This window comes from Melanerpes formicivorus, unplaced genomic scaffold (assembly GCF_026170545.1).
Source record: "Melanerpes formicivorus ecotype bairdi unplaced genomic scaffold, bMelFor1.0.p_v2 SCAF_8, whole genome shotgun sequence".
Classification (NCBI taxonomy): Eukaryota; Metazoa; Chordata; class Aves; order Piciformes; family Picidae; genus Melanerpes; species Melanerpes formicivorus.
Genome location: NW_027142360.1, coordinates 24,300,361 through 24,328,062, shown reverse-complemented (window position 1 = coordinate 24,328,062; position 27,702 = coordinate 24,300,361). Strand labels below are relative to the sequence as shown.

Here is a 27,702-nt window from a genome sequence, read left to right as displayed (position 1 = left end):
AGGTGGAAATTAAGACATCCATCCATGTTCACACCCTAGGCATGTCACAAGCTCTGTAGGACCCAAAACATTTAAGATTCATTTCAGATGCAATAAGCAACCGGACTCCAAGGGCCATCTAAGGTGCTTGTGTGCTGGTAGAGCACCTGGACTCCAGCTGACAGATATGAAGGGTCTAGCAGTCTCTGATCCTCAGTACTATCCATCAGCCCTCCGGATCTCCTGGATTCCCTGCAGTGCCAGTTGATACTGGAAGCCTGTGTTTAAGTAGCTGAATTGAGCTGTTAAACATTATGTTAGCAGTGATTTTAAGAGCTAGTGCCCCTTACCTCAAATGTAAAAGCACTTTTAAATTCCATCCCTGCAGCCACTATGCCTCAGTTTCCCAACAGTGAAAAAGAGAGAATAAAAATGAACTAATAATAAAAACAAAACCAAAACCCACAGGCAATACTTGGATCCTCAGGAAATGCAAGCCATTCATTCCTTGAAGCAGTAGTGGCACATAAGTTCCCAGCAGCAAGTCTAGTGTCTGATGGCAATTCAAGTTATTAGCTGTTACTAGTGAACAACATTTTGGAATGTCAAGAAAGAAATATCTAATAAAATGCCTGATACTTTTCTGTTAAATCATTTTAATGGCCTGGTGCCTGTTTGCCTCATACAGTGTTTCATAAATCTCTTAAAGTGACACTATCATCATCAAATTGTAATATTAAGTAAGTGATAAACTTTCAGAATATCTTAAATGATTAGAACAACCTATAAATAGACAGTCATATGCAGACCTTAATCAAAACTAGTTCCCACTGGGCAGTGATTTGACTGAATGCTTTCATCTCTGTGAACCCAGAAGAGAGTCTTTGATGAAGCTCCAGAGTTGCAGACTGCTGCGTGCAAGGATCTATTGACCTCACACATTTGTATATTTTCATCTCTTTCTCTGCAATTTAACTTTATTTTTTTCTTTAGGACATTAAGTTATGGAGGCCTGAAGTCTGCATAAAGCTTGTCCCAGGGTTATCCATGGGACTTGCTCATCAAAAAGCTGTTCACTGATTCCTTAGGTCTCTTTAGTATTTATATCTAGTTTTTATACTGTAATTTATCGGTGATCTAATGGTTTCCTTGCACTTCAGAAATAGTTTGACTGCAAAATATCCTTCCCATTATGAAAGTGCAGTATCATCTGCATCCTCAAATATAGATTAGCTCTGCACAAAGTCACCACACATTTTTACATCTGAAGGACACTGCAGCCTATTACACAACAAATTATCAAAGTGAATAAGTATTGCCTATGTATGTATATAAAAACATTCAGTTATGATTCTATTCTAACAAGCACCCATGAACCAAGGCTTGGCCCTGAACCTGTCTTGGGCCTACTAAGCATTATGCAAGTGTCATTCCTGCCTGATGTTAATTGTAGGTAGGAATTGCAGTTGCTATGTGCACCAATACGCTGTAAGTAGAAATAAAGTCGTTCACGGAAATGCAACTTATATTTTAATGCCATGCTTCAACACGTTTTTAAAGCACACTTATCCAGAACCATGGAAAAATATTCATACTGTAAAGTTAAGAGGAAACAGGCTGCTTCTTACTATGGAGTCCACACACTACAGGTAGCAGAACCAAATCTGCCTAGTTAGAAGCACAGTGTAGTGAATAACTTTCCTAATGCCCAAGGGGGACTAAACACAAGGATTTAATTTCTGTGGTCTAATGAATGACTAACCATAACAGCTTTTTCCCTGAAAAAACACTTTTTTATTATAATGCTAATATAATTAATAGAATTTTGCTGCTGAGAATAGCAAATATATTTGTTCTCAGATGTATGTTATTCCATGGACATTAATTATATCATTGTGATATTCCCTCTCCTGTTCTGAACGTCTAGTAAGACCTGTACTACTAAATCATACTTAATAGGAGTGTGATGGTTGTTGCTTAGGCAACAGAATGAATAAATGCAGGTCAGAATGTGCTTCCAGAAAAACAAAAGCAGGAATATGGTACAGAAGGAGGAACAAATATGTCTAAGTGATTTTTTACTGCATTGAAGTATTAGAGTTCTTCAGTGTAAATGAGCTAACCTATTGGAAGCATTCCATTTAATAAGATGGTAAAATACAGCTTCATATGTGAAGGACTTTCATAAAGGTAAAGCAGTTCTCTCATGATAAGGAAGATTACAGCACATTTCATTTTTTAGAGCAATCTGAATTTTTCCCTTTGCACAGTTAATTTTTCTGGCTCTCATTTTCCTATATACTTTTCATGCTTAATTTTCTCTTTAATATTTTTGACAGAATGGAACATATTTAACAAACCAAATTTTCAGAAGATGCTTTCCCTTTCCTTACATAATGCTGAGAGACTCAAAAGAATAATATAAAAAGAAATTGGTGTTTTCTGATAGTTTTTTTTTCCTTTCCAATCTGATCATTTTTGTTTCCACTAAACTATGGGGACTATTCAATTGCTGGTACACACAAAAAACCCTGAGATATCCAACAGCATGATGAGCAGTGTGAAATCAATAAATGAGGAATTACTAAATGACTGAAATTAGGCATTTTTTTTAATCATTATGCCATTTCCCAGATTTTTTTCTTAATCACTGGATTGAAGAGCCTAAGATGTTCCATTCACACACATGATACCTCAACTAATATTAAATATGTATTTTTACCTGTGAAATATATTTAAAAGCACTGCAGAAAAGGCTGAAATTGAAATGACAGCACAACATGAGCTGGCACACAAGTATGCAGGCAGAACTTCTGTTGGCTGGCACAGTATTTGTGCACTGAATAATATAATCTTGCATATCATTTGTATGTTTACATAAGTATATTAATAAGAGACATAGAAAATTCTTATCAATCTCCCCAGAATGTGGTTTGAGCCCTTCACAGCCTGGAGCCAAATGGAAAGCCCTCAGGGCAGTTTCTTTGGCTCCACTGGTACTCATCATTTACCTGTGGTAGGTGTACCCCCTGCATTTGTTATGCCACCTACAGCCTCCTGTGAACAATTTCCTTCTGTAATAGCTTTAAGACTAAATGATCACCTACTTATGTAACTAATGCTACAACAGATGTAAGAATATGTAGCTACCTTTTGGGGAACTGTATCTCAAAACACACTTTGGACTTGATTTATTTTACATTGCAGAGCTGACAGCACACCCTGGCAGCTTTGTTTTCAAGACTATTTAAAGGTAAAGATTCTAATGATTTTCACTGCTATAAGCCAAAGATCACATGGCAGCCATGTAAAAACTGGAAGAAACCTCTATACTGTTATTATGTGGATATGGCAGAGATCTGTGCCTTATTTTCCTGATCAGCAACCCAGGGGCATATAATGATGTTGGCAAAATAGATTTAATAGCAAAGACACAACTCATGAGAATTTGATGGTCATAATATTCATGCTGTCTCCCTTCTGGTTTTAACATGCCAGGTAGAAGTTATGAAAAGTTAGAACTGTTCCAAGACATATGTGGTTACTAAAAATATGTTGAAAAGGGGGTGATTACTTATATTTTAAGCTCTGATCCTTCCTAAGAAACACAGTCAGGATTTTTGCAAGAGGTTCAAGTAATGAGAATGCTGAAGCAGGTAGAAAAGTGATTATACAACAACCTTACTTGGAAGCTGCTCTCTTTACTGTCAATATTCATTTGAATGGAAAGTTTGTGCATGACAGTTCTCTGTTACTTTACACCACATGGTAACACTGTAAAGCCTCAAGCACACCATTTCTTGTTTAATTCACATGTCCCTGATAAATGCCTAGAGTTAAAACATGAAAATGGAACTACCAAATGGGATGCATTACTTTTCCACGCAGGGCATGAGTTTCAACAAGTGAATCCCATAGCTTGATTATCTAAGATGCAGTAACACTGAACTGAGAGATCCTGCATAGAGAGCACACTTCCTTAGATAATTTGCTGCTATTAAAGTACCTCTCAATGCAAGAATGGCATTGCATGTTATTTCATTAATACAATGATCTCAATGTTCCAACCAAAGTAATAATGTGATGGATTGCAGATAGGGGTGTTTGCAGCTTTTCCACACTGTGAAAATCCTGCAACGGATTAAAAGTACTGTGCATCTTTCTTTTTCAGCCTGAAGACTGATGAGGGCAAGGAAGAGCCTTAATACTCGGATTTCCTTTTACCATATTTCTGGCTAGAATATTTCATAACACGTACAGTTTGGAAGTTATAAGAGGACAGTTCATATATTAATTTAGCTAGACACAGAGAAGTGAAACACTAAGCAGACCTTCTTTTGTGCAATGCAGAACAGCTCTAAGGTTTTTATGAGCACATAATAGACAGACAGAAAAAGGCAGCTACAGTGTATATACACAGCTATGCACAGAAGATTTCTTACCATAAATTGCACATTGTCAAATCCATTTGCCAGCAAGTGGTTTTCATACTGAGGTAGCCCAATATTTTCCAACCATTGTCCCACTGTCTGGACAGGGCATCGGGGTCCTGTAGGAGGGTGAAGAGGGAGGCGTTTAAGCAACGAGTAACCATCCACGGGATAATAGCGGTAGTCCTGGGCTGAGAGGTGGCATTGCCACATTGTGTTCCTGGGAAAGTTGGTATCAAAGGAGCCCGCCAGCTTGACAGATTAATGTTTTCAGCAAGCAGAGAAGTCAGAAGTAAAACATAGTTTACAGGGCAGTATATAGCGTAAGATCTGATCCTAGCTCTACATTTCTTAGTTATTAATCTTTACTACAGACCAGTACGTCACACAGGAGGAGGAAAAAAAAAAAGCAAGCATCTCAAGCTGTCAGCTAAGCTGTTCTCCGTTATATGTGATTGTTGGAATACTCCACAATGAGCAATGCACTGCCAGCAGCAAGAATTCTTTTTTATCAAGTACTCCTACACTCATCAGTATGCAGCTCCATGCTTCTTGCTCCCCCTCGCTCGCTCCCCTTCATTACCCAGCCTAGGCTACACCTCGCATTTTCAATAATAGCCATCAGATAAGGCAGAGTTTTTTTTTTGTCTGCAAGCTGTAAGCCTGCTGCTGCTGCTTCCTCCTACACACCCATCCAAGCGTCAATCTTGAATGATGAGAGCAGTCAAAACAAATGCAGAAAATAGCAAGATTCAAAAGCAACCCAGAGCACTTAAATCTGAATAGAATCTTCATACCAGTTACGCTTTGCATATCTGCTTGTTGTAGATTTTTTACGTTTCACAAGGCACTAAGAAATAGCCTATGGCAGGGTTTACTATGTCTTCCCCTTTCCCTTTTTAACACAAAAGAGGTAGTGGTCTGTATTTCTGCTTAGGTAATAGCAGAGCCCTTTAATGAATCAATAATGAATGCATTTCACAGTTTCCCTCCTGTAGCACAGCAAAAGACATAAACGGCACAACAATTTCAGTCAAAGTAATTAGATTATCTGCATGGATTCTTCAACCGTAAAACATTATAAGACACAAGAAAACCTTCATGCCAACGTACAATAATTCAACTTGAAAAGGTCACCGTTTCAAATGAGTAACTAAGAGAATATTTTTAACCCAATAAAATTTTAGGTTTATAAATAATGTTTTTTTTTTTTGTCCTTGCAAAAATGTGACTGACAGCAGGCAGACACAATAGCTCTACAGGATCTTGACCATATATATTTGATCAGCTATAGCTGGAAAAAAAAACATTAATAGGATGTGATGAAGCTAAATTGAAAGCAAAGTTCATTTCCTGCACCAGGAAGTCAAATATTTCACCACGTATTTCCATCAAGCTTCCATTTTTGAGACAGTTCCTCTCAAGACAGAAAGATTGACAACTTTGTTCTGAGAGGAATGTTCACTAAACTTTTGCTTTTCATAGCAGGACTTAGCTAAAGAGCAGAAGCTGGGTATATTCAATGTACAATTCTAAGAAGCATCCTGTCCAGTCAAATGTCATTTATTTTACATATTCATAGTTTCATAGTTTCATTCAGGGTTGGAAGGGACCACACGGATCATCTAGTTCCAACCCACCTGCCATGGGCAGGGACACCCTACACTAGATCAGGCTGTCCAGAGCCTCATCCAGCCTGCTCTTAAACACCCCCAGGGACAGGGCCTCGACCACCTCCCTGGACAACCCATTCCAGGGTCTCACCACTCTCATGGTGAAGAACCTCCTCCTCACATCTAGCCTGAATCTCCCCACCTCTAGCTTCATTCCATTCCCCCTAGTCCTATCACTACCTGAGATCATCCTTCTACCACCCCCCCGTGAACCTCAAGCAATGACCATCTCTACAGAGGAACTTAATTCCAGGAATAAGGAAATTGTAGAGTTGGTTAGTTAGTTATCTGTCCAGGGCATTACTTGGAATTGATGATACCATGGCAGAAAAATGTTTCATAGAAATCCAAACCTGCAGCCTGACCAACACATTATAACACAAAGTCTTTGGAAGCGACAAGCAGAGGCTCCCTGAGCAGCTGCAGGACAGACTCTAAACTTAGCTGGATATTTAAAATTAACAATATTGTAAGAGTTTCAACTCCAATGTGACTGATCCTTGGACCAAAACTGCACGACCTTTCACTTTGATGTTGCTGCTTGGATTTGTGGAACACATCAGACAAGCTGAAGTCCTTCATAATTTTAACGAATAATTGTAGTTGAGCCACAGAAGATCTTTTATGCAATTGGGAACCACATGGAAGATATGCTGCCAGTGATGAGAACTGCTTGGCTCAATGCCTAGCAACAGTGTAGGCAAAATTCAGTTTCTGTGTGGCTCCTCAGACACATTTCCTCATGTGGCTGTTGGTACTGTGTCTAACTATCTCCATGGCCCCAGCACAGGATGATTATAGCCCTGCTGCTCCCACTGCACACTCTCCTCCAACTCTGGACTCTGCCAGCATAACTACGTGTCTGAATCCATCAATGCAACAGAGGGTTGCTCAGCAAGGGGACAGAAAACATGGAGAAACCCTGTCAGCTTGCTATCTCTTCCACATCCATGACTATTACCCCATTGATAAAGTATCCTGTGATCCTCCCTTCTTCCACCAAAGGTATTAGTGAGGTAAAGACAAAGGAAGCACAGAGCAGAGTCAGGAATGTGTGGATTAGGGTTAAGTCTTTCATTATAGGAACTTGCAGCTCTTTTGATATTCTTGTTCTCTGCCAATCCAAAAGATTTCTCTCAAGGGCTGCTTTGACAGTTTCTGCTGAGCCCATGCAAGTGGAACCTGCAGCAGGTGCTATTGCTTTGGGACTAGAAAGCTTTCTCTCCCTTTTGCTTAGTCTATGAATCAATGCCAGCCCCACTAGTGTGCCAATGCAGAAAGCGGCTACTTTGCTATGCCTAAAGCTGGTCTTGATATTGCAAAGCATCATACAGGCTGTATGAGATGGTCTCTCCTGCAATACATTTACACACTACTGTGCTTTCCTATGATTTCAAAGAACACAAATCTCATGATAATCTTTCTGTGACACTACAATCACAAAAGATGTACCTATTCCTGCATGGGAAAGCTGACACATAAATCTCTTGCAGGACAGCAGCACTTGGATCTTTCTTCTCCAAGGCAATAGAAGCAGCACATTGAAGTGATGGCTGCAAGAGAGATGCCATCTGCTATGCTATACGATAATTTCTACAAGATGTCTCGTTCCCAATGAGACTCAGAATATCTTTACTGTGGGGTTTGGAACGGACTGAATCTGTGATATCAGCAAGCACATGATTTCACACGTGTTGCAAGGCAGATCTGCTCAAACTGCAAAACAATTTCAGGTCTCCTCTATTTTATTGTCTCCACTAACAATGTTGATTTTTCTTTATTTTTCAAGTGAGGATAAGAAAGAAATGCAGTGATTATTTGTAGAAGCAGCACTTCCTCTGCCATCATGAACAGATTATTAACCATTTTCTTAGGTAAGTCAATACCTCTCACTATTGCTAAACACTTCCGGTGTTAAGGAATCAAAACCCGGAGAATTTTAGTAGCTACTGACTGAGAAATTTCTGGGCAGAGACTATACCACAATCTGAAAGGATTAATATTTGAAGTTAGTTGGCAGCCACTTTAGCAGAGCTGGAGAGGAAGATATAAAAGAGATATTAGAGTGAATACTGTAAACTTTTTGTGTGTGTGTGTGTGTCATGTAAAAGCTTTCAGGCTTGTCCAGCACTAAATGGGATATCATTTTCCTCTTTGGGATGTAATTTTCCTCTTTCTGTTTATGATGTCAGCTGGATGAAAAAATGATCTCTCTACATTACAACAGAACTTGTGCTACAGTAGTTAGCATGACAGGGTGTTCTAGTGAACAAACCAATCTAAAGACATGTATTCCTGGAGAGGAGACAAGAATAGCTAAGAACAGGAGAAAAAAACCATGAGAAAAACTATGCCTAGCATCCAGCAGACCAATATAGTTAAAGAAAGCTCATTATGGTCGACGTTTTGCAGGTCCCAAGAAGCATTCAAGGTTCTGCTTTATCTTATGCATTTCAGATATATTAGGTTACTCAAACTGCTTAGATTTTAGATGACCTTTTTCATAAAACTCTGAAGAACCTGAATGCCTCACATCAAATCTGTAACTTCTGTCAGCAGCCTTGCTCTTTGGATGATGCTGAGGATGTCACTTCTGCTGATCGTGTTTGGCGATGCTGAAAGTTCTCCTGAAAATACCTTTAGAGATGTTTCTCATGGCATGTACAGAAACAAAATCAATAGGAACAGCTTGAATTTAAATAACACTAGCCAGTATCTATAATCTAAAGGTAACATTCCACTGCTTACGGGTGGCTCAGAAGGCACTGAAAGAATTCCCTGACCGCAGCTAATGCAAGCTAATGCAACAACCCTCACTGACTAGCAAAATTATCCTCACAGATCTTTACTGACTTGTAGACCAATATTTGTTGTAACTCTACATTACCACTATGTAAGTATAACTGTATCTATAATAACTATACCTACAAAGTCAGTACAGACAATTTCCTTTTACTTGACAGATAATTTGTCAGTAGTGAACTGTACTTTGTGAACCCCGCTGGCCTTTCTATGAGTTTGTGTTTCTGACTCTTGATGGATTTGTTACCCAGGAACAGCACAGTTGAAGTATTCCATCATGAAAAATATATTTATTACAGACACTTCAAAGTTAGGATATTTTTCATGTTCAGTTGATTGCTTTGGCAACTTTGATTTAGTCTCCTTCAGAACCCATCCTGTTCAGTGAATGAGGGACAGATTTTGCTGGAAAATTAAAAGATCTATTTTCTAGACACAGCCACTGGACTAGGACTCAGGGCACCTTGTTCTATTCAAGATTGTCATTACTATGATGCTCAGCAATATATATATATATATATATGGTCTAGGGCAGCATATGTCACCGTGCAGCAAGATTGTTTGAGGTACAATTTGTCTTTCTGATTTTGTGTTCTAACTGAATTAATCTGAAGAATTATTTCTTTCTAAAGACAACAGAAAAAAATCTAACTTCATTACATAGCATTATAATAGCCACAACTTCAGACATATTCATATCCTTGGCCTACAGAACAGAAACACAAGGTCCAGAACTAGTTTAGATAGATGTTTCACTGTGAGAAGATGGGATCAGCTGTGTTAGATCACACCACAGCTTCCTCCAGTCACCACCTTCATTGATAGTGGCTACTACTAGATGCTACAGAAGAGCACAAGACAGGCAAGGCACTGTCCTTTGCTACAATGTTCCCAGTTTTCAGCCATTCATGGATTTTGGTGGTTGATGAAATATGCTGGGAGAAAGAGGATTGCAGGCAGAGTTGAATTCATCTTCTACCCTCCCTCTGTAACTCTGATAAGAAGTGGCAGAAAAGGCAATGAATGTCTCTCTGCATTTTGGCTGCCACCACAAGAGTAAATAGGTTACTATAATGTTGTAATACAGTTAAGAAAGATACAGCTAGAATGTAATTAAAATTCATCTGCTTTTTACCAACCTGGTCTGGTGTATTCTATTCTATTCTATTCTAGAGCACTGAAGAAGCTCCTACTGCTGGGGAAAGCATTGAGCAAGTGATACAAATCCAAACCTCAGTGGATCCCCACTATACTGTGAAGTTACTCTATCTAGTACAAATCAATTTGGAAGGACAAAGAGCTTTCAGTTGCCTGTCTTTTCATTTCAGGAATCATATTCACTTCCATGGGCTATTCTGGCTTCCATGAGAGTTAATAACATTTTTTTGTAAAACTAGGAGTTAGTTCCTATGAGCAATCTCTGTACTTGCCTCAGGAACTTTTACAGACTAATAGTAACACTACTCTCACCACCTATGAGTAATCACTTTCACTGTTTTTGTCTTGTAACAGAGAAAAACAACTTGAAAATTTACATGACACCATCCCCAATCAAAACACTTTATTTGGTTCAGTAAGGTTTTTAGTCAGCTGTTCAAAACTGGTACCCTAAGTGCACATCTATTAAGCTATTAAGAGGTGTACTACACAGTTTTGCTAAAAACACTATGTAAGCTCAACGTTTTATGCTCTAATTCCTGGCACCATAAACCCAAATCTGTGCAATTTCAAATTTGAGCAAATCTTTATAGAGCTCTGTGCTAAGCAACACTGGACTGGCAAATGAGCAGAACTGGGTAATGAGAGATATTTGAAGAAACTCTTCAAAAATGGTTTGAGAGAACACTCACTGCACAGAAATATCTCAAGAAGTTAAATAAGTGGTAACTGTAATTTCATAGATTCACTAACTGCTGCAAGGTTCTGTGGAGAGCTGTGCAGACAAGCTGCCTGTACGGGCACTACAGCAATTATGTATCTTAAAAGTACACATGATTGAAGCTTAAAGGTTTTTTCATGAGGCTATTTTAAAAGTCAGATTCAAACTGAGACAGTGTGGCATGTAAGTCTTCTGTTTTCTTTTGCTTGATGGACTAGGGAGTCTCTTGCCTCAATGCACCAGATTTCAGAGCGATCTCCTTTGAACAGCTGAAAAGGTGAATTCTCTTTCCTCCTTCCTGTTCTTTCTAGCTTCATTTTATAATTCCTTTTCTACAGTCCCTATTTGTCCCACTTCTACTTATTCTCCTTGAAAATGATCATAATTTACTTTTCTGTCATCCCTCATATGCAGCTACAACAATCTGTTGTTCTGTTTCACATCTGCCTTTTCCACTTTATTTCCCCCCTCCCACTTCCCCTTTCAAGCCCTTTCAAAACAGGCAAAAAGAAATACTCACTTTAAAATGAAATTACTTATCTGCAACTTAATTACCCCCTGAGACTTGTCTAGAGTTGAGAATTGGTTGGATATAGATATTTGAGGTAATTCTAACTTCAACAGTTTTACAGATTAGATAGAGGACAACATCTGCTGCCTGCATTATTTCTTCAATGTTAACCAGCAGCTAATTGTAAGCATGATACTTTCAATCTCTCCTGATTAAAGTATGTTTAAATGGGAGCAAGGCTAACTTGAAGCTCTTCACTGAACAACAACACTGAACTACCCCTCATTTATTTCCTTCCTTGATCATTCAAAGTCTTGGAAAACAATTATATATAAATCAGACACAATTTACATTTTGTTATTTTAATAAGATAAAATTATGATATTAATTATAAACAAGGTTGTCAGAACTCCAAGGGCAACAATGGACCTCGCTTTCCATGCCCAGCATCATCCCATGTCTCCCTCACCTTGCCCATGGTCCATGAACCCATTTCAGCTCAGTCTGGAGACATCCATTCCTGACCCAGCAGGGCAGGAATGCTGCAACAGTGCCAGTCTCCAGCCCTGCAGCAGGTCCTGACTACTAGGATGAATATTGGACCTACACTGTAGATAGTTTGTTTGGATGGACCTCTCAGACATACATAGTGGCTTTTTTTCCAGCCCTCTCTTTAGGCCTGCCACCTGCACAGACTAGAGGTTACAGCCTTGTCTTCATTCCTATCTTTGACTCTATCTCCTTTTGCTGCTGGTTAGGCCCTCTCAATGGACAGAGCACCTGAGCCATCTCCCAGGGGCTTGTCTGGGACAGTTGGTGGAGCAGGTTATCAGCACCTGTCTCTGTCCACTGCGTTCAGACTCCATAGAACTGTTCCCCATGAGTATGGGAACAGCTCACTGCCATTAGGGAACAATCAGCCACCTCTGCTCCCTGAGGAAAACACCAGGTCCTCAACAGGAACCGCTTTATTACATAAAAACTCCATAACCACCTTCTGCAATATTTATCCTCTGCTAACAGAGGCTCTGCAACACCAAAGGAAAACTGCGGCATCTTTCAATGAATAATAAAGATGTTGCTTGAGTGGGTGGCATGCTGGCACAGCTCTGGCAACTCACCGGACTGTTTGCATATGGATGAGGTTATATAAACCCCATTCATCCTGTCTGAGCTCCCTCATGCCGATTGTTTGACTCTCACTCTCCCACCTCTAGAGTAGGAACTCTGAACTGGCCTGTCCTGCCCACAGACAGAGCCTAGGATCCTGCTTCAGGAATCTGTCTTGATGCCTACAGGCAATGCCAACGCCTCTCATGGCACTGTACTTAGTCCTGCCTGGCTTTTTGTTTTAAAAGTCAGAATGAGAGAAATGCAACTTCCTAAACAATTTTAATGAGCTGTACTCCAGGCATCAGTCCTTCCATCGCTACTTTGTCAAGGCTAATGGATCTCAGCAAGTGCTCAAGTGGCCTACAGGTGCAGGTTAGATGAAAAAGTACTCATCAGCAGACTGGTTTCACAAAGATTTTGTCATATGTTAATGTGACAATTATTTCCTCTTTGACAAACAAGATCAAAAGCAGAGCTGGTTTAATACACCTACAGTTACACTCTTAAATTCTGGTCTAGAGCTGCTTAGCTACATTCCTTGCTCTTCACTGTTTGAAAACTTTCATGAATGTGGATTTTTGCTTGCATAAATTTGAGAAGAATGGCTGGTTTCTATATGAATACCACATTCATATACAAATGGGGGAATTTGTGTACCACCAAGATAATTTCTTCTGTGGAATGATGCTCTATAAACATTTCAAATAGCCTACTAGAAAAGAGAAGCAGCAATATGTAACTGAGATGGCCCATCATGTCCCACAAATAGAAAAACATAGTCAAATTACAGAGTTCATAAGAAAAGAAAAATCTAAACTCACGCATGAGGTCATGAATAATGCATGTACTTCAGAAATAGACACAAGAAGAAGCCACAACACTACACTAAATGTTATTATTGTTATTTAAGGAAAATTCATATTAGCAATCAATAATTAAACATCAGCCCTCTCAGATTTGTCACAACAAATAAGGAGCTAAAGGCTGCAGTGGATAAAAGTAGAGGAAGAGTTTGGGCAAGTTCCTTGTATCACAGGTTATGAAGTAGGGGTGGTAAGTAGTAAACAACAAATAATTGTTGTAGGATTTGAAGGCATTCAAATACAGAATGTTCCTGAATATAGGGCAATGAAACAAGAAAATACTGATTCTCATGCTGTTGGAACTGGGTGGTCCTTGTGGTCCCTTCCAACCCTGACTGATACTATGAAACACAAACTCAGGTTAACGGTCTGGGTCAGAAAGTAAATGAATACACTTTAGTTAGTTTAATATTCTAAATTACTTCATTTTCTGTAGGTGGAGCTAAAACTAGAAACAATCCTGTGTGCTATAAATTCTATAATAAGCCAAAGAGTTTTCTCTAGCATGTGATGTTCTTGTGATTACTAGAAACGCGAGCTTCCAAGGATTGATACCTATTAAAATACAAAGACTAGCAGATTAAGAAGGAAACAGCAGCGAATCAACTGAACTTTCAAGAAACTGTTACTAATCCAATTTTAGTAGACTTAAATCTCCATTGAATCTATGAAAGATAAACTTTGTCACTGGCCACATCTCCTCTAACCCTAACAAATTTGTAACAGTAATACTCCTATCATCTCCTACAGAAGACCACCAAGGTAGTGAACAAAGTGTCAGAGATTTGCTCTCAGTAATCACTTGATGGCTTTCATAGAGTCTGTTTGAGAAGCTAGGAATATTCTGTTCTCTTTAATGTATTTCCTCACCACAGACTGTGAAAGTCTCATTTTTTTTAACTCCACTGAGCTGCTAATTCCTGTTCCACATACATTTTTAACCTGGTATTGAATTTGATTCTGCTTCAAGGAATAAATGCTGTTCAATTTAGTGTCATCAATTGAATTAGAGATTAATATACATCACCGTAAATGGTTACATAGTTACAAGGTTCAGATTAAACTGCAAGGAAAAAGCAGAATCTAAGAAAGCTGCTTTTGAAACTCCCAAGTATCTGATCCTTCTTTTCTTGTGGCCTGAAAAAGTACCTCTTCAGCACTGCAATTAGAGTAGGATGATTGTGGGAGCATTATAGAATGAGGGCACCATTAGCTTGTCACTTTTCAGGTACACCAACAAACACTCTGCCATTAACTTTGTGAAATCCAGCCAAACTGGCCTTATGGAGATCACACAGAGTATTAGTACTCACCCTGGAATGTCATGGTTCAGTGGAGAAACAGGCAAGACCTCAGTCCCATGGGAAATAACTTTGAAATATGTTTTAATCTGTTTTTTTCAGGTCCTGAAGTCTGCAGTCTATCTTTGTTGATCCTTTTGTCTCTTATCTAGATAGCTCACCAATATTCAACCCCATAGTGCAAAAAGGTATAGTATGTGACTTCATGGATAGGTCTGACAGGAGAGAATTAAACAGGAAGAGTAACCCTCCTTGGAGGTGTTCAAGGCTAAAGCCTTAAGCAACCTGGTCTAGCGGAAGGCGTTCCTGCCCATGGTAGTGGGAGCTGGAACTAGATGATCTTTAAGGTCCCTTCTAACCCAAACCATTCTATGATTCTCTGATGGTCATAAGTAGACTACAAAGTTGAGAGGAGTTAGGCCATTATTTAATCACTGATGAATATCAATGTTTATGATATGATAGTTCCATTTTCCTAAGATTCTCTGTTTGCTGTCACTCTTCTCCATTCCTTCCAGAAGGCATATACTTTATTCAGGTCTGTGACTGTAATGACTGAATTGCTTTGCAAACAGTTTTGCAAGAAGAAGCCTAACACTGAACACAAAAAGCATGGACTGAGATAAAAGGTGTGCCTTGATAGTCACTTATCGAGACAGTGAAAATGTAAACAGAAAGCATCAGTTTTAGCCTAGATTGGTAAAAAGTCTCACTGAGTAGCATTTTGATTGTATTTTCAGTTTAGCCTATGTCTTCATTTGTAGCAGGCTGTTTCAAAATCAACTCTGATTAATTGAAGTATGAAGAGCATATAGCTGAATATTACATTTATGGCACTACAGGGTAAAATTGCCAATATAGTAGGCATACACAAATACCAGAAAATAAAAGAAGTGCTTGCAGCTTCCTCCATCCAACTCCCATGGTGTTTATTATAAAACATAGCTAAAAGCTCTAAAGTTATCCTGCAGCTTGCCCAGGCTTCTGTAAGGTTTGTTTGGGGAACCAGTGTATCATTAAAACAGATGCATCGTTATCTCTTGTTTATCTTTTGTTTTTTTTTTCCCCCATACAGAAGTCAACAAAACATTAATCCAATCATTTGTGATTTCTTCTGTGGAGTTCATATGATTCTGGGTGGTATGCAATGCTTTATGACTATCCTGTTCTCAGTACATAAACACCCCAAATAATGACCCTACATATTTCACAGCAATATGGCTTCTCTTCTCCACTGCTTCATAATCCAGTTGATTATGTGCACTTCAGCTACCAGTCAAATAACTCAAATTGGAGAGATTTGTAAAAGAAATATGAAGACTGGTGTGAATAATACATGAATAGAGATGCAGGTGTGAAAACACTAGAAGAAACAGTGCTACAAAGGGTTAAAGGTCTGTATGGATGGCCAAGGACACAGCTGACAGTGGTAGAACACTAAGGAATGCATTTCTCTCAAGACAAGAAGTGTGCTCTGATAGAAGAACAGCACAGATGATTTATCAGCAGAGGATCCTACACGACATAAAAGGACAGCAACATTACAGCACATTGCATGTGCTATTCATCTTCCTGATGTACCAAAAGGAAGACAGACTGCAGCCCTAAAGCACTTGAGATACAGAAGCAAAACCAACGAGCACCAATGAAGTAAACAGAATTTTGGATCAAAAGGACCATACCATAGCAACTCTTGACTTCTCAATCTCCATCCAAAAAACAGTCTACTATTGCTAATCTAAAGGAACTCAACAGATGCAATGGGAATGCAACACTCAGCCTTAGCAGGTCACATGGAAGTGGCCATAGACAGGCAACTTGGACACACATGCACACCTTGGTGCTTCTGGGAACTGAGCATAAGAGTGAGTGACATTCGTATGAGAACATGAGTGCCTGTAAACTGGTTTGCCTGAAACAAGAAACAGTTTCACCTTCCATAACACTTCATACTGCATGAGTGCAGCATGAGTGCAGATGTATATTAGAGATAATGGATCTCAGGAAGAACAAGCAATTTATGTTTGTGACCAGTTTATTTCCCAGTCAGCTGCAGAGAACATGGGTTTTGTTGCACTGGTGGACTTGCCTTTGTGGAGTTGGTAAGTGTGACTTCTCCATTGCCTTTTCCCCTGAAGTCATTAGAGGATCTTTTAAGTTCTTTGGGATCACAAAGAATTGTGACAATTGTACAACACTGTAAATTTTTTGTGATTCTTTTTCCCAAGAAGGGTTGGACCAGATGATCCTTGAGGTTCCTTCCAGCCTATGATTTCCCCTCAGCAGTTCTGCCACTGCGACTTAAAATTCCACGTTTAATTTACAGTTCTTAATAGGGAAGTGCAAAATCAAACCCAAATGTGTGGCTCTTTCCCCTACAGTGCAGTCCTGCATTTGATGGCAAAGAGTTGATAGACTTAGTATGAAAATGCATATTCACTTCTTGCTGAGGAGGCATGAAAGAGCATTGGGAGCAGAGACCAGCTGCTGGAGCTGTCTCTCCTTACTGTGTCCTATCAGCTACGGAGTTAGGTTCCTTCTGCCTTTTCTTTTTTATCCTCCTTGTGAGGCTCCATCCGTTTTGGTAGCATCCCAGCTTCAATGGGAAGGTGGGAGTTGGGAGTGATGTTATCCTTATTTTACAGTCTAGTTGTTGTGGTTAGGTATTGCAAAATTATGGGTTATGGGTTTGAATCTGTAAATTTCAGAGGTCTCCCACTTTGTGAGAAGGTGCATGGCTCATTGTTTTAAAATCTATGAATTAATTCCACTTTATCAAAGTGCTTAGTTCGACCACATGGAGACTTAAAAGGGAAAGTCACTGCTGCAAAACAAACTAAATTACAATTACAGTATATACTTTCAAGCATATAACTTACAACTGTGAAAATTGCCTTATGCCAACATGCCTACACGCACCTAATTAAAATTCTGTTTTAATTAAGTACTTATATTGTATCTGTTTTCTGCCCTTAGAGGAGGGAGGAGGATATTAACAGCTTTAGAGGAAGACCACTTTGCCAAAACTGCAACCATATGGCAGCAAACAGAAAAGGTCCAGCCTAACGAGGCTTCATTTGCTAAGAGAAAGTTTGCCTTCTTCTGAGTGAAATCTTAGCTTTAATAGGCAGAACCATACTGGGGAAGATGAAGGCTTCAGGTCTGAGCAGTAGCATAGGAGCAGAAGGAAGAAAGAGAGGAAACAGAGCATGTAGCTTCTGGCAGTCAAAGGTCTGTACAATTTCCATTACATGTTACAGCTGTAAAGGGCACAAAATGAACTTTTACTCTTTTCTAGCTTTTCTGGCTGTGATCCCACCTGATTGCAGATTTTCCTAGTCTGCTGAAGTCATCTTTGTTTTACTTTCCCAACCTCTGTGCTCAAAAGCATGTCCCTCACAGTATATCAGGAGTAAACTTTCCTGCAGTATTTACCACCCTGCAAAGTAGGAGTCATTGAGAATAGCCTTGGTCATATCAGTAGAAAAGTCAAAATAAATAAAGAAAATAACTTGTCTCTGACAGCTACCTCCCACTTCCACCCCAATAGGAAAGAGCAGAGAAAGTACACTGCAAAACATCTTCCAGTACTGTGCTCAACGACCTACTGTCAGCCCCTGGCATTAAATATGTACCACATGACAGAAACATATACATGCAGTAGGTACATCCAGAAGCAACAAAGACTTGTTTGTGGAGAAAAATCGATGTGAACTGTAGTGGTAGGGTTTAGTGTGAATACAGGAAACTCCACAGCAGCTCTGCTTCTTCCAAAGGGGATATGGCTTAGACTGGATATTAGAAAGAAATTCTTTACACTGAGAGTGGTGAGAGACTGGAACAAGTTGCCCAAGGAGGTTGTGGATGCCTCCTCCCTGGGGTTGTTCAAGACCAGGTTAGATGAGGCCTTGAGTAACATGGCCTCGTGGGTGGTGCTGCTGCCCACGGCAGGGCAGTTGGAACTACATGATTTTTAATGTCTCCTCCGACCCAGTTTTAAGTTTACTCCTCCAGCACCTGTACTGCTACCAAACTGAAAACTCAGGTTTTTTTGTTCTCAAAAAACATGCTGTGGATGAGGTCTTCACAAGTATACTTGTGCAGTTTTGATTCTCCCCTTTCACTGCTCCTCAAATTGCTCCTTAAGAGATTCCCCTGGAGATCTAAAAGAAATCTTCCCAGATTTCACAAACAGGAAAATACAGGCCAAAGTCCCTGTACAATCCCTCAAGGATTGCATCACAAGATGTCAGAATTTTCCAATGTTAAATATAGTTATGGAATGATCAGTGTACAACATAGATTCCCTTCTCACTGCCCAGCTGTGCCAGCTCTATTAAACCAATGACTGAGAGTTTTGTCCTGAGCAGTTGTAACTCTGCATGAAATGGATGCTTGCTAAAATACTTCCTTTTTAAAATTTTAATAAGGTCCATAGTCTCCTGCCCAATACATAAACCCAAGTAATTGCTTGCCATTGCTAGCAGGGATGTACTAGCAAAGGTGAGTGCCTTGCCTCAAGACCAAATTATTCAGACATACAACTCAGTTTTCCTTCCTTACATTAGGAAGAAGACATAATAAAATACTTTCAAAACTGCTATCAGGACAGTTGCAGAGGTTTATGCTGACACACCAACAGGCTAATCACGAGATTGAGTTCTCAGAATTCACCATGGTAGGGAAGGTTTGCAAACGCTCCCATCATTGCTAAATCCAGCCACTGGCTGTCAGCAACATTTTCAGCCCTGTTCCAAATGTTTGCTTGGAGCAGCATTAGACAATGTAATGCTTTAAAAAGTGTCAGCAGCTATTAGATATATCCAGGATTCCATCATTCCAACCAAAAGCTCATCTGGAAATGATGGAAAACATCCTTCTAGTAGAAAGGACTCTGTTCGAAGACATTAATGGGGTATGTTTTTTCTGGTAAGACTTCAGAACAACATTCATGATTCCAACCTGCTATTTAAAGTAACAGTTCCAGGACACTGGGTCTAAAGCATCTCTAACTGTAAAATAACATTGATTCTGTTCATGATTATTCAACTACCTACAAAAGATTTCAACACAGTGGGTTACTTAGCAATATCTTATCCATAGCTTCCCTATAGACAAGTAAAAACTTAAAGGAGAGTTGTTTTTCCTTACTTGTAGTGGGATCGCTCATCTCCCCCAGTCCAGTATTAATTCCAGCATCTATTGAGCTCATGATTTTATCAATCTGCAAAAGAGAGAACAATGAAAACAATTGATGGGCCCCGTCTTTGTTATTTTATTTCACTTTTTCCTGTATAAGATTAAGGCTCTATTAGTCTCATTAGGACAACACCAATCAAGATTGTAAAATGCAAAAATCAAAGGGTAGCCAATTAATTTCTCCACCCAAAGGCTGGAGTTTGAAACTAGTATTTATTTTCTATAGTACTGATGGCTCTGGTCATGACTCTGGCCGAGGTATCACCACTAATGGTCTATTTAAGCAGTAATATTAATGCATAAGAATACTGTTGTGTGTAATAAAGCACTAAAGCAACTGTTCAATAAAGATTTGCAGAGAATTTCCAAGCTTCCTTTTTTTGTTCCCATCTTCCCCAAAGCTACTGAAAAGGTGTGAAACATGTCAGTGTCCCCACATACCGCAGGATGATATTGTTTGTGAAACAGATCCCAAACTCATTTGCACATTTCTAAACCACACTGAGCTGTCCAATGTGATGCCAAGACTATGTTATCTGTTTTATTTTCTGTAAGAACAGGACAGGATGAAAACTGCATCAAAGGGCAAGTGCTGTCTTGGAAGGCAGACACAAAGAACCGTGTTTTACTGAGCCAAACGTTAGAACTGTTAAGAACACTGTCTCCTGTTTTAAAACTGTGTATTAGTGACAGAAGAAAGTGTGGAAATTATGCCAGAATCCAAAGATTTCAAATGAATGATTTGTTTTTAAATACAAACTGCATTTTGGTTGTTCTTAAGAGCAATCAAATCTTGATGTCCCTGTGGAAAGGCAAACTTGGATTGGACTTGGATCAGAATTTCACAGCAACACATCCAAGTTAAGATCAAGACTTGATCGTAAGTACCTTTCCACTGAGAAAGTATCTTCTTTACAACAAAAACTACCTTCAGATGTCCTCTTAGAGCAGACATTTAAATGAGCTGGAAAACAAACCAATCACACAGCAAGCTCTGGGTTCCTTCTGAAATCAAATAGCACTCTGGAGGTGAATACATTTCCCCACAGCAGTTGTCCTAAAGAGAAAAGCTTGTTTCTCGGTAATAGCAGTGAAGTTCTAAACATGATAAGTTGGACATAATGATCTCAACGGTCTCTTCCAACCTGGTTAATTCTATTCTATTCTATTCTATTCTATTCTATTCTATTCTATTCTATTCTATTCTATTCTATTCTATTCTATTCTATTCTATTCTATTCTATTCTATTTCCCACTGTTAATTTACCTCAGTAAGAGGGAATATTTTGTCTCATTTAGCACAGGAGGAAAAAAAAAAATGTGTCTAAAAATTATTATAAAACTAGTTTTAAAACTAAAGTCTCCTGTATGAGCCAAATCAGTGGGATACATCTTTAAATAGTCCTCAATTCATTGTGTGTTCAAGAAATGTGTGGACATGGCGCTCTGGGACATGGTTTAATGGCCCTGGCGGTGTTAGGTTGAAGGTTGGACTCAACAATCTTAAAAGTCTTTTCCAGACAAAACAAATCTATGATTGTATGAGTGGATTTATTCCCACTTCAAGCAAGAGTCAGGTGTATGTCAAGCACTCTGCACACAGGCTACAAACCAGTTAGAAATTAAGTCATACAAGGAGAGTTTGTTGAATCAGCCTAAATATCTTAGACTTTCCATTCCTGCCCTTTTCTCCTGTCTCTTCCTGGCTGGTGTTACTACAGTGGGAAATAATTAGCAAATATGTAAACAATGGACATAGCCACAGAGAATTTTACTAATTTTATTAGTGTTAGTGGCAAGCACTTTGATAGAAAATCATTTCAATGTCACAACAAACTGCAGAGTTACTTTTGGTTAACTTCATCCCCTATGGAAACACTGAACTTCATTAAGCGTGCAGCATTTTGAATGGCAATGCATTGCATTTTGTGCCGGCTGTCAAGCTGCCATGCATCACACCACGACACACTATCTAAGGATTTGCAGTGTGGAAGGTTCACTTTTTCTTTCACCTCTGAAGCAAAACAGTAACAGCATTTTCACTATACCATGCAGCTGCTTCTACTTAAAAACGAGGACACCTTACCTCTTCCCATTCTGATGTGAAGGAAGGCGTTCTCTCGGAATTCCCTTTGGAGCACTGCTGCTTTGGTGTTGGCTCACTCCAGTTGCTTCTTGCCTTTTTGTCATTTGGTGGGTGGGTGATAAGGTTAGAATCAGATTTTGAAACATTTTTGCACATGTGCATTTCCAGCAAAGTCTTTGGTAAGGACCGGATTCTCCCGAGCGTGCACGCTCGCTCCACAAACCCCCCAGTGCTGATAACCCATTGTTCACTTAGCCTCGCTGAGGGGGCAACCAACGTATGATTTTCTACTGGCTTAGTTTTAGTATGAAATATGGTTCTGTTTACAACTGGTGGCTTTTTTTTCTTAACAGGAGGATCAGTGCTGCCTTCTTTCCGTAGCTGTATCTGCTGTGCTGCGCTCTTGCTCAAAATGCTTTTCTCTAGTGGGCCGCTGCACTGGCTTGCTTTGCTGTACAGCTGGAGTGGGTTGTCAGGTGGGTCATAGGCAGGGGAGGATCCATGAAGTAAACCTGCAAACTGTTCAGCAGGGTGTCCTTTAGGAAGCTCACTTTCAGTGGATGTTTCTCCTTGGCAAAGGCGCTCTGAAAAGAGAGAGTACCTTGTAAAAAACAGTGATCAAATACCACAGGCAGCAAACCCCTTACTCCCTACCAAATCATTGAATGGTTTGGGTTGGAACGGACCTCCAAGGTCATCTAGTCCAAACCCCTTGCAGTGAGCAGGGACATCCTCCAGCAAATGACTTTGTATGATGCTTGGTGGTCTCTTGGAACAGGAACAAAAGAAACTTCAGAATAGATTAGAATAGAATAGAATAGAATAGAATAGACCAGGTTGGAAGAGACCTTCAAGATCATCGCGTCCAACCCTTCAACCAATCCAACCCACATAAACTTGTACTACGAGTTGACTGATTAGCATCCTAGAAATCCAATCTCATCTTAAACTTGGCTATTTTATCCTGACAAAAAAAACATCCAAAAATCACTGTGTGCTACACAAATTGCAGGGTGGGAGGAGGAAAAAAGAGAGAATTAATAAAATAGGTCACTGCTACCCTGTCAGCTTGATTGTGTCTCTTTTAATTTGCTATTGAGTTGCAACGTGTACAAATTACACAGTTTAGCATGATGAATTAGCTAGTTAGTTTGTAGGTAGTAAAACACATGAAGAACAAGTATTGTCAAGGGTATTGTTAGCAATTTTTCTTTTTATAGTCATTATAATAATAGTGAATTTACAGGATGATATCTTTTTGCTGACAGTCTCTGAAGAATAGAGCTAAGTGTTGTTTTTCATTCTGGGAACTTTAGAGAATAGATTCAGAGTAACAGTAACCACTTGAAAAAAAAAGAATAGGACATTAAGCCTTTTTGACAGAAGTTTTATATGCAATGTAGCAGACATGCAAAAAAACCCACCCCACAGCGATGGAAAAATGCACTTTCTGGCACAGTTCAGAGGGGATTATTAAAAATTTATAGCTCTCTTTATGCCTTTTGCTGTAATGACTAAGAAAAAAGAAGAAAAAGAGACCTTTTTCTACCTGTGCTGTCTCATTTGCAGTGTTGGTGAGGACAACATCGCTCTATCTGCATGGCATTAAGTTGGAGTGTTCTACTCAGACTAACCGTGTCCCCACTAACAGTTGCATCTCTACAACTACTTCATTAAGGGCAGCTACATTAATCTCTTTATTGTCAGAAGTTGTATGTTCATACACTACCAGAATCTATGCTACAGACTAAGTACAGACTCTTAAGTCTCCTGATGTGTCTGAGAAATTCAGACTCTCCATTCCTATTGTGTTCTATCCCCTAACTTCATCATATGTTTTTGAACTTTTTCATTAGATATTTTATTTGTTTCAACCAAATTAATTGGCACTGAGGAAAGCTATGATATGAAATTCGATTGCAAAGGTGATCAGCAAATTAATGGTAACAGGCTTGTTTACCATGGGCTTTTAAATCTCCTAAGAATGGGCTTTTAAAAAGAGCATGGGGGTACAGGTGGAGAAGTTCAAGCTCTTGCATTGACTCCTAATGGAGAGAAGTTTTATACCCATGATAAATTATTTTGGTTTTCGTTTTTTTTTTTTTGCAACAGAAAGAGATCTTACTTCCTTATCAGATAAAACTTTCCTTACTGCCGTATCTTTTCACTTGGAAATAGTATCCTAAACACCAAAACCTAATGGCATCCTGGCCTGCATTAAGAACAGTGTGGCCAGCAGGAGCAGGGAGGTCATTCTGCCCCTCTACACTGCACTGGTTAGGCCGCACCTCGAGTACTGTGTCCAGTTCTGGGCCCCTCAGTTTAGGAAGGATGTTGACTTGATGGAATGAGTCCAGAGAAGGGCAACGAAGTTGGTGAGGGGCTTGGAACACAAGCCCTGTGAGGAGAGACTGAGGGAGCTGGGGCTGCTTAGCCTGGAGAGGAGGAGACTCAGGGGTGACCTTATTGCTCTCTACAACTACCTTAAGGGGGGTTGTAAACAGGCAGAGGTTGGTCTCTTCTCCCAGGCAGCCAGCACCAGAACAAGAGGACACAGTCTCAGGCTGCGCCAGGGGAAGTTCAGGCTGGAGGTCAGGAGGAAGTTTTACACAGAGAGAGTGATTGCCCACTGGAATGGACTGCCCGGGGAGGTGGTGGAGTCGCCGTCACTGGAGGTGTTCAGGAGGAGACTTGACAGGGTGCTTGGTGCCATGGGTTAGTTGATTAGGTGGTGTTGGATGATAGGTTGGACGTGATGATCTTGAAGGTCTCTTCCAACCTGGTTTATTCTATTCTATTCTAACCAGATGTTGTTTCTACAGATCCTTAGTGTTATTACAAGTGCATTACAAGCTTAACCAAGCGGGAGGATTTACTTCTGAAAGTCACTGTGATACTGCCATATCTGTGTGACATGGAAAACATTTATACTTGGAACTACAAGTAAATTCAGTTCTGCCACAATCTTGAAGCCACAGATACATATTGCTATTATCATCAGTTTATATACAATCAAACAGACATTTAGGCAGCAGACTGAAATTCAATCAGCTATTTATTTACACCCTGGTGCACCCCAGCACAGTTGCTTGTGGTACACATATAGATCTCCGTGGAATGCCATTTCTCACTTTCAGTATTTGAGAGCTGTAATTTCCAGATGCTTCATCAAACTCACATAACTATTTTCTGAATTTCAGCCCAAGATTGCAGAGCACATTAAGAAAATCAGGAGCACACTAAATACTATGAATTCTGCATTCATGTACAGTTGGAAATCAGCTTCGATCTCAAGGGATTTAATGTAGAACACTAAAGTACATTCAGAAGAATAACAGTTGTTAGCAATGAAAAGAGCTGTAATAGATAAATTATAATGACAGAGTTACGTCTTTAAGAGGCATTGCTGTTGCCATGGCTCGAGTTCCTAATGTAATATAATAATCCACAAGAAGTGTGTTCTATAGCTATGGTAACAACTGTTTTGCGACACCTGCACTATTAATCTATTCAGGATCTATTTTTATGTGAGCCAGTTTGAGCCTGTTTTTAGCAGCACACTCTGCACGTGTGTCCAAAAATGTATCCTCAACTCCCTTTTCTACACACTTTGTTGATTGATAAAACTAACAGCCACAGCTGAGTAAGATTTGGAGAGTATCCTTTCACAAAAGCATGGTAAGCATCTATTTGGATGGTAAAGTTTGCTTCAGAGACAGTACCATACCTTCAATGTTGTATTGTCAACGGTGGTATCGTAAAATGGGGTGATCAGCAAGAAAGGGTGTAAGACAGAAAATTCATCATATTTAGAAGATGAAGTGGTAGTGTTGAGGAAGGCATTATTTCACACAGAAAACAACACAGTGCTCTGATCAAGCTCTAGCTCTTGGATGGCCGTATGTTGGCTGCAGATAGCTTGGATGAGGTCATGCAATGTTTTCTCACTCTACCAAATGTTATAGCAAGGTACTGCGGACTTGTGTGGGAGAGACAACACCACAATGACTAAACAACTAATGAAGAATGTGGGCTTCTACTGTCGCCAGCAGCAACACAGAAAAGGAGCAATAGTGTCCAGCCAGACTGCTGTTTCTCCTTATGCTTCCTCTTAAATCTAAAGACACCACCAGGAGTTGGTTTGCAAGGCTGGCGTTGGCAGTCTCCAGGCTTTGCGCCCTGGTTCCAACATTCCCAGCTTCTCAGAGCCACAGTGCTTTAGAAATCACAGTAAAAGTCTTGAAATCACAGTAAAAGTCTTTGTGGGTCTTGTGCTTTCTCTTACTGGCTGCCAATTCAAGCCCTTAACATTGCAGTCTGCACTTGACATTGTGCTGAGGGATTTTACTGCCTCACTCTTGCTTTTTTCTCGGTACTTTCACTGTCCACATTCTACTCATCTGTTTCACAATGACCTACCAGGAACTGCAAAAGACAAGAAAGGTACCAGGGGAAAGGTAGCTCCTTAAGGAGTTTTCTGAAGGTTGCTTGCCAGTTTCTAATGAAGAAAAGACTTTTCAGCAAGGAGGGATGGTAGTTAATAATACTTGCTAATTCTCTCTCTTTCCCCCAAAATGGTAACCACATTAGAACACCCAAATACAGTTCTTGCCTCAAATTTCAGCAAGACCAGTGTAGTCTGGTGCAAATAGAGGTAATTTTCCACTCTTACAGAGATGCATCAACTCTGCTGTAAATGTGCAAAAATATATTCTGTATTTGAGTGGGATATAAATGCAATTTTTACACAGATCACACAAAGGGTTAATCCTTAGCTGCAAAATTCAACCTAGACAAAAATATAGAGCTGCTGCTGCTGCCACCTCCATAATGCCATTTCCATGAGAATTTCTTTCTGTGTGACTATATAAGGCACAGTTCCGAGACATCTCGATGACAGACAGCCTCTCATGAACCATCACATTTTACAGCACAAGATTCTGCCTTATACCTGCCCATCAAAACCAGAATCCTTCAGAAAACTAAGGTGTTCATATGTATTTATGGGCTAGAAATTTCAGGCAGATAAAATGATGTTCAACATCCCTCATGTGAAACACTGGACTAGCTCACCACCCATGTTCTATTAGAATATTTCAGCTTTATTATGCTGCAAAAAGGAAGGGGGGAAAAAAAAAAATCACACCAGAATTTTTCTAACACTCCAGCAAGCTTTCAGAAGAAATTCTGAGAAATGAATGGAAATTGATGCAAAATGCAATTTTTTTTTGCAGAAAGATCACATATAATTGCATTGAGAAATCCTGTGGTAATCTTGCAGGAGAAAGCTAGCATTTGAGTGGGCTGTGGCTGTGCTCAGAAAGTACATGCTAATTCCACAATGTGCTACAGCAGCGAAGAGTAATAGAAGAGGAGATTTTGTGACACTTAATAACCAAAATCAGTGCGAAGCAATATGGAAGTGACAGATGAGCTCTTTAAAGCACATCCTTTTGTTAAAGACTCTAATGAAACCTCGTTAATTGTTCCACTCCTGACATTTCACACATCAAGTGCAAAGAAGGACTGACAAAGTCCTCCACAAACTGAGAACAAAACTTACTAATTGTCAAGGCACAAGAGACTGGAGAAAGAATGGATGATTTTTAGAATGCTGTTTCTAAAAGCGGATGTTGTTCAACAGTTTCGACGCTCGTATGCAGAAGGAAGAATCGGCCTAAGTAACAATTCCATTTCTCAAGCATGAAACACAACCAAAAAGGACACAAAACATATGTTCTGGCATATGTACTGATAATCCATTTCTGTCTTTCCTAACCTTGGTAAAGAGTATATTACTGATTTGAGAAGTAGCTTTAAGAGACTGAAAATGTGATACAAAGAAGTATTTAATCTCTCCTGTCCA

At 39.6% G+C, this 27,702-nt stretch overlaps 1 protein-coding gene across 12 annotated transcripts in view; it reads right to left on the bottom strand.

The window, feature by feature from the left end:
* The window catches only part of ANKS1B (ankyrin repeat and sterile alpha motif domain containing 1B), a 420,346-nt gene that overhangs the window by 210,933 nt on the left and 181,711 nt on the right, over nucleotides 1–27,702 (bottom strand). For 10 of the 12 annotated variants that reach the window (XM_068142750.1, XM_068142747.1, XM_068142754.1 and 7 more), the window contains exons 13-15: nucleotides 21,837–22,420; nucleotides 19,703–19,775; nucleotides 4,422–4,528 (exon numbers count right to left, since the gene is read on the bottom strand). In XM_068142750.1, coding sequence (XP_067998851.1) covers nucleotides 4,422–4,528; nucleotides 19,703–19,775; nucleotides 21,837–22,420 — 764 coding nt within the window. Of the gene's footprint in view, nucleotides 1–4,421; nucleotides 4,889–5,206; nucleotides 5,238–19,702; nucleotides 19,776–21,836; nucleotides 22,421–27,702 lie in introns of those variants that run through there. The other 2 variants (XM_068142752.1, XM_068142756.1) reach the window with 2 other exon arrangements.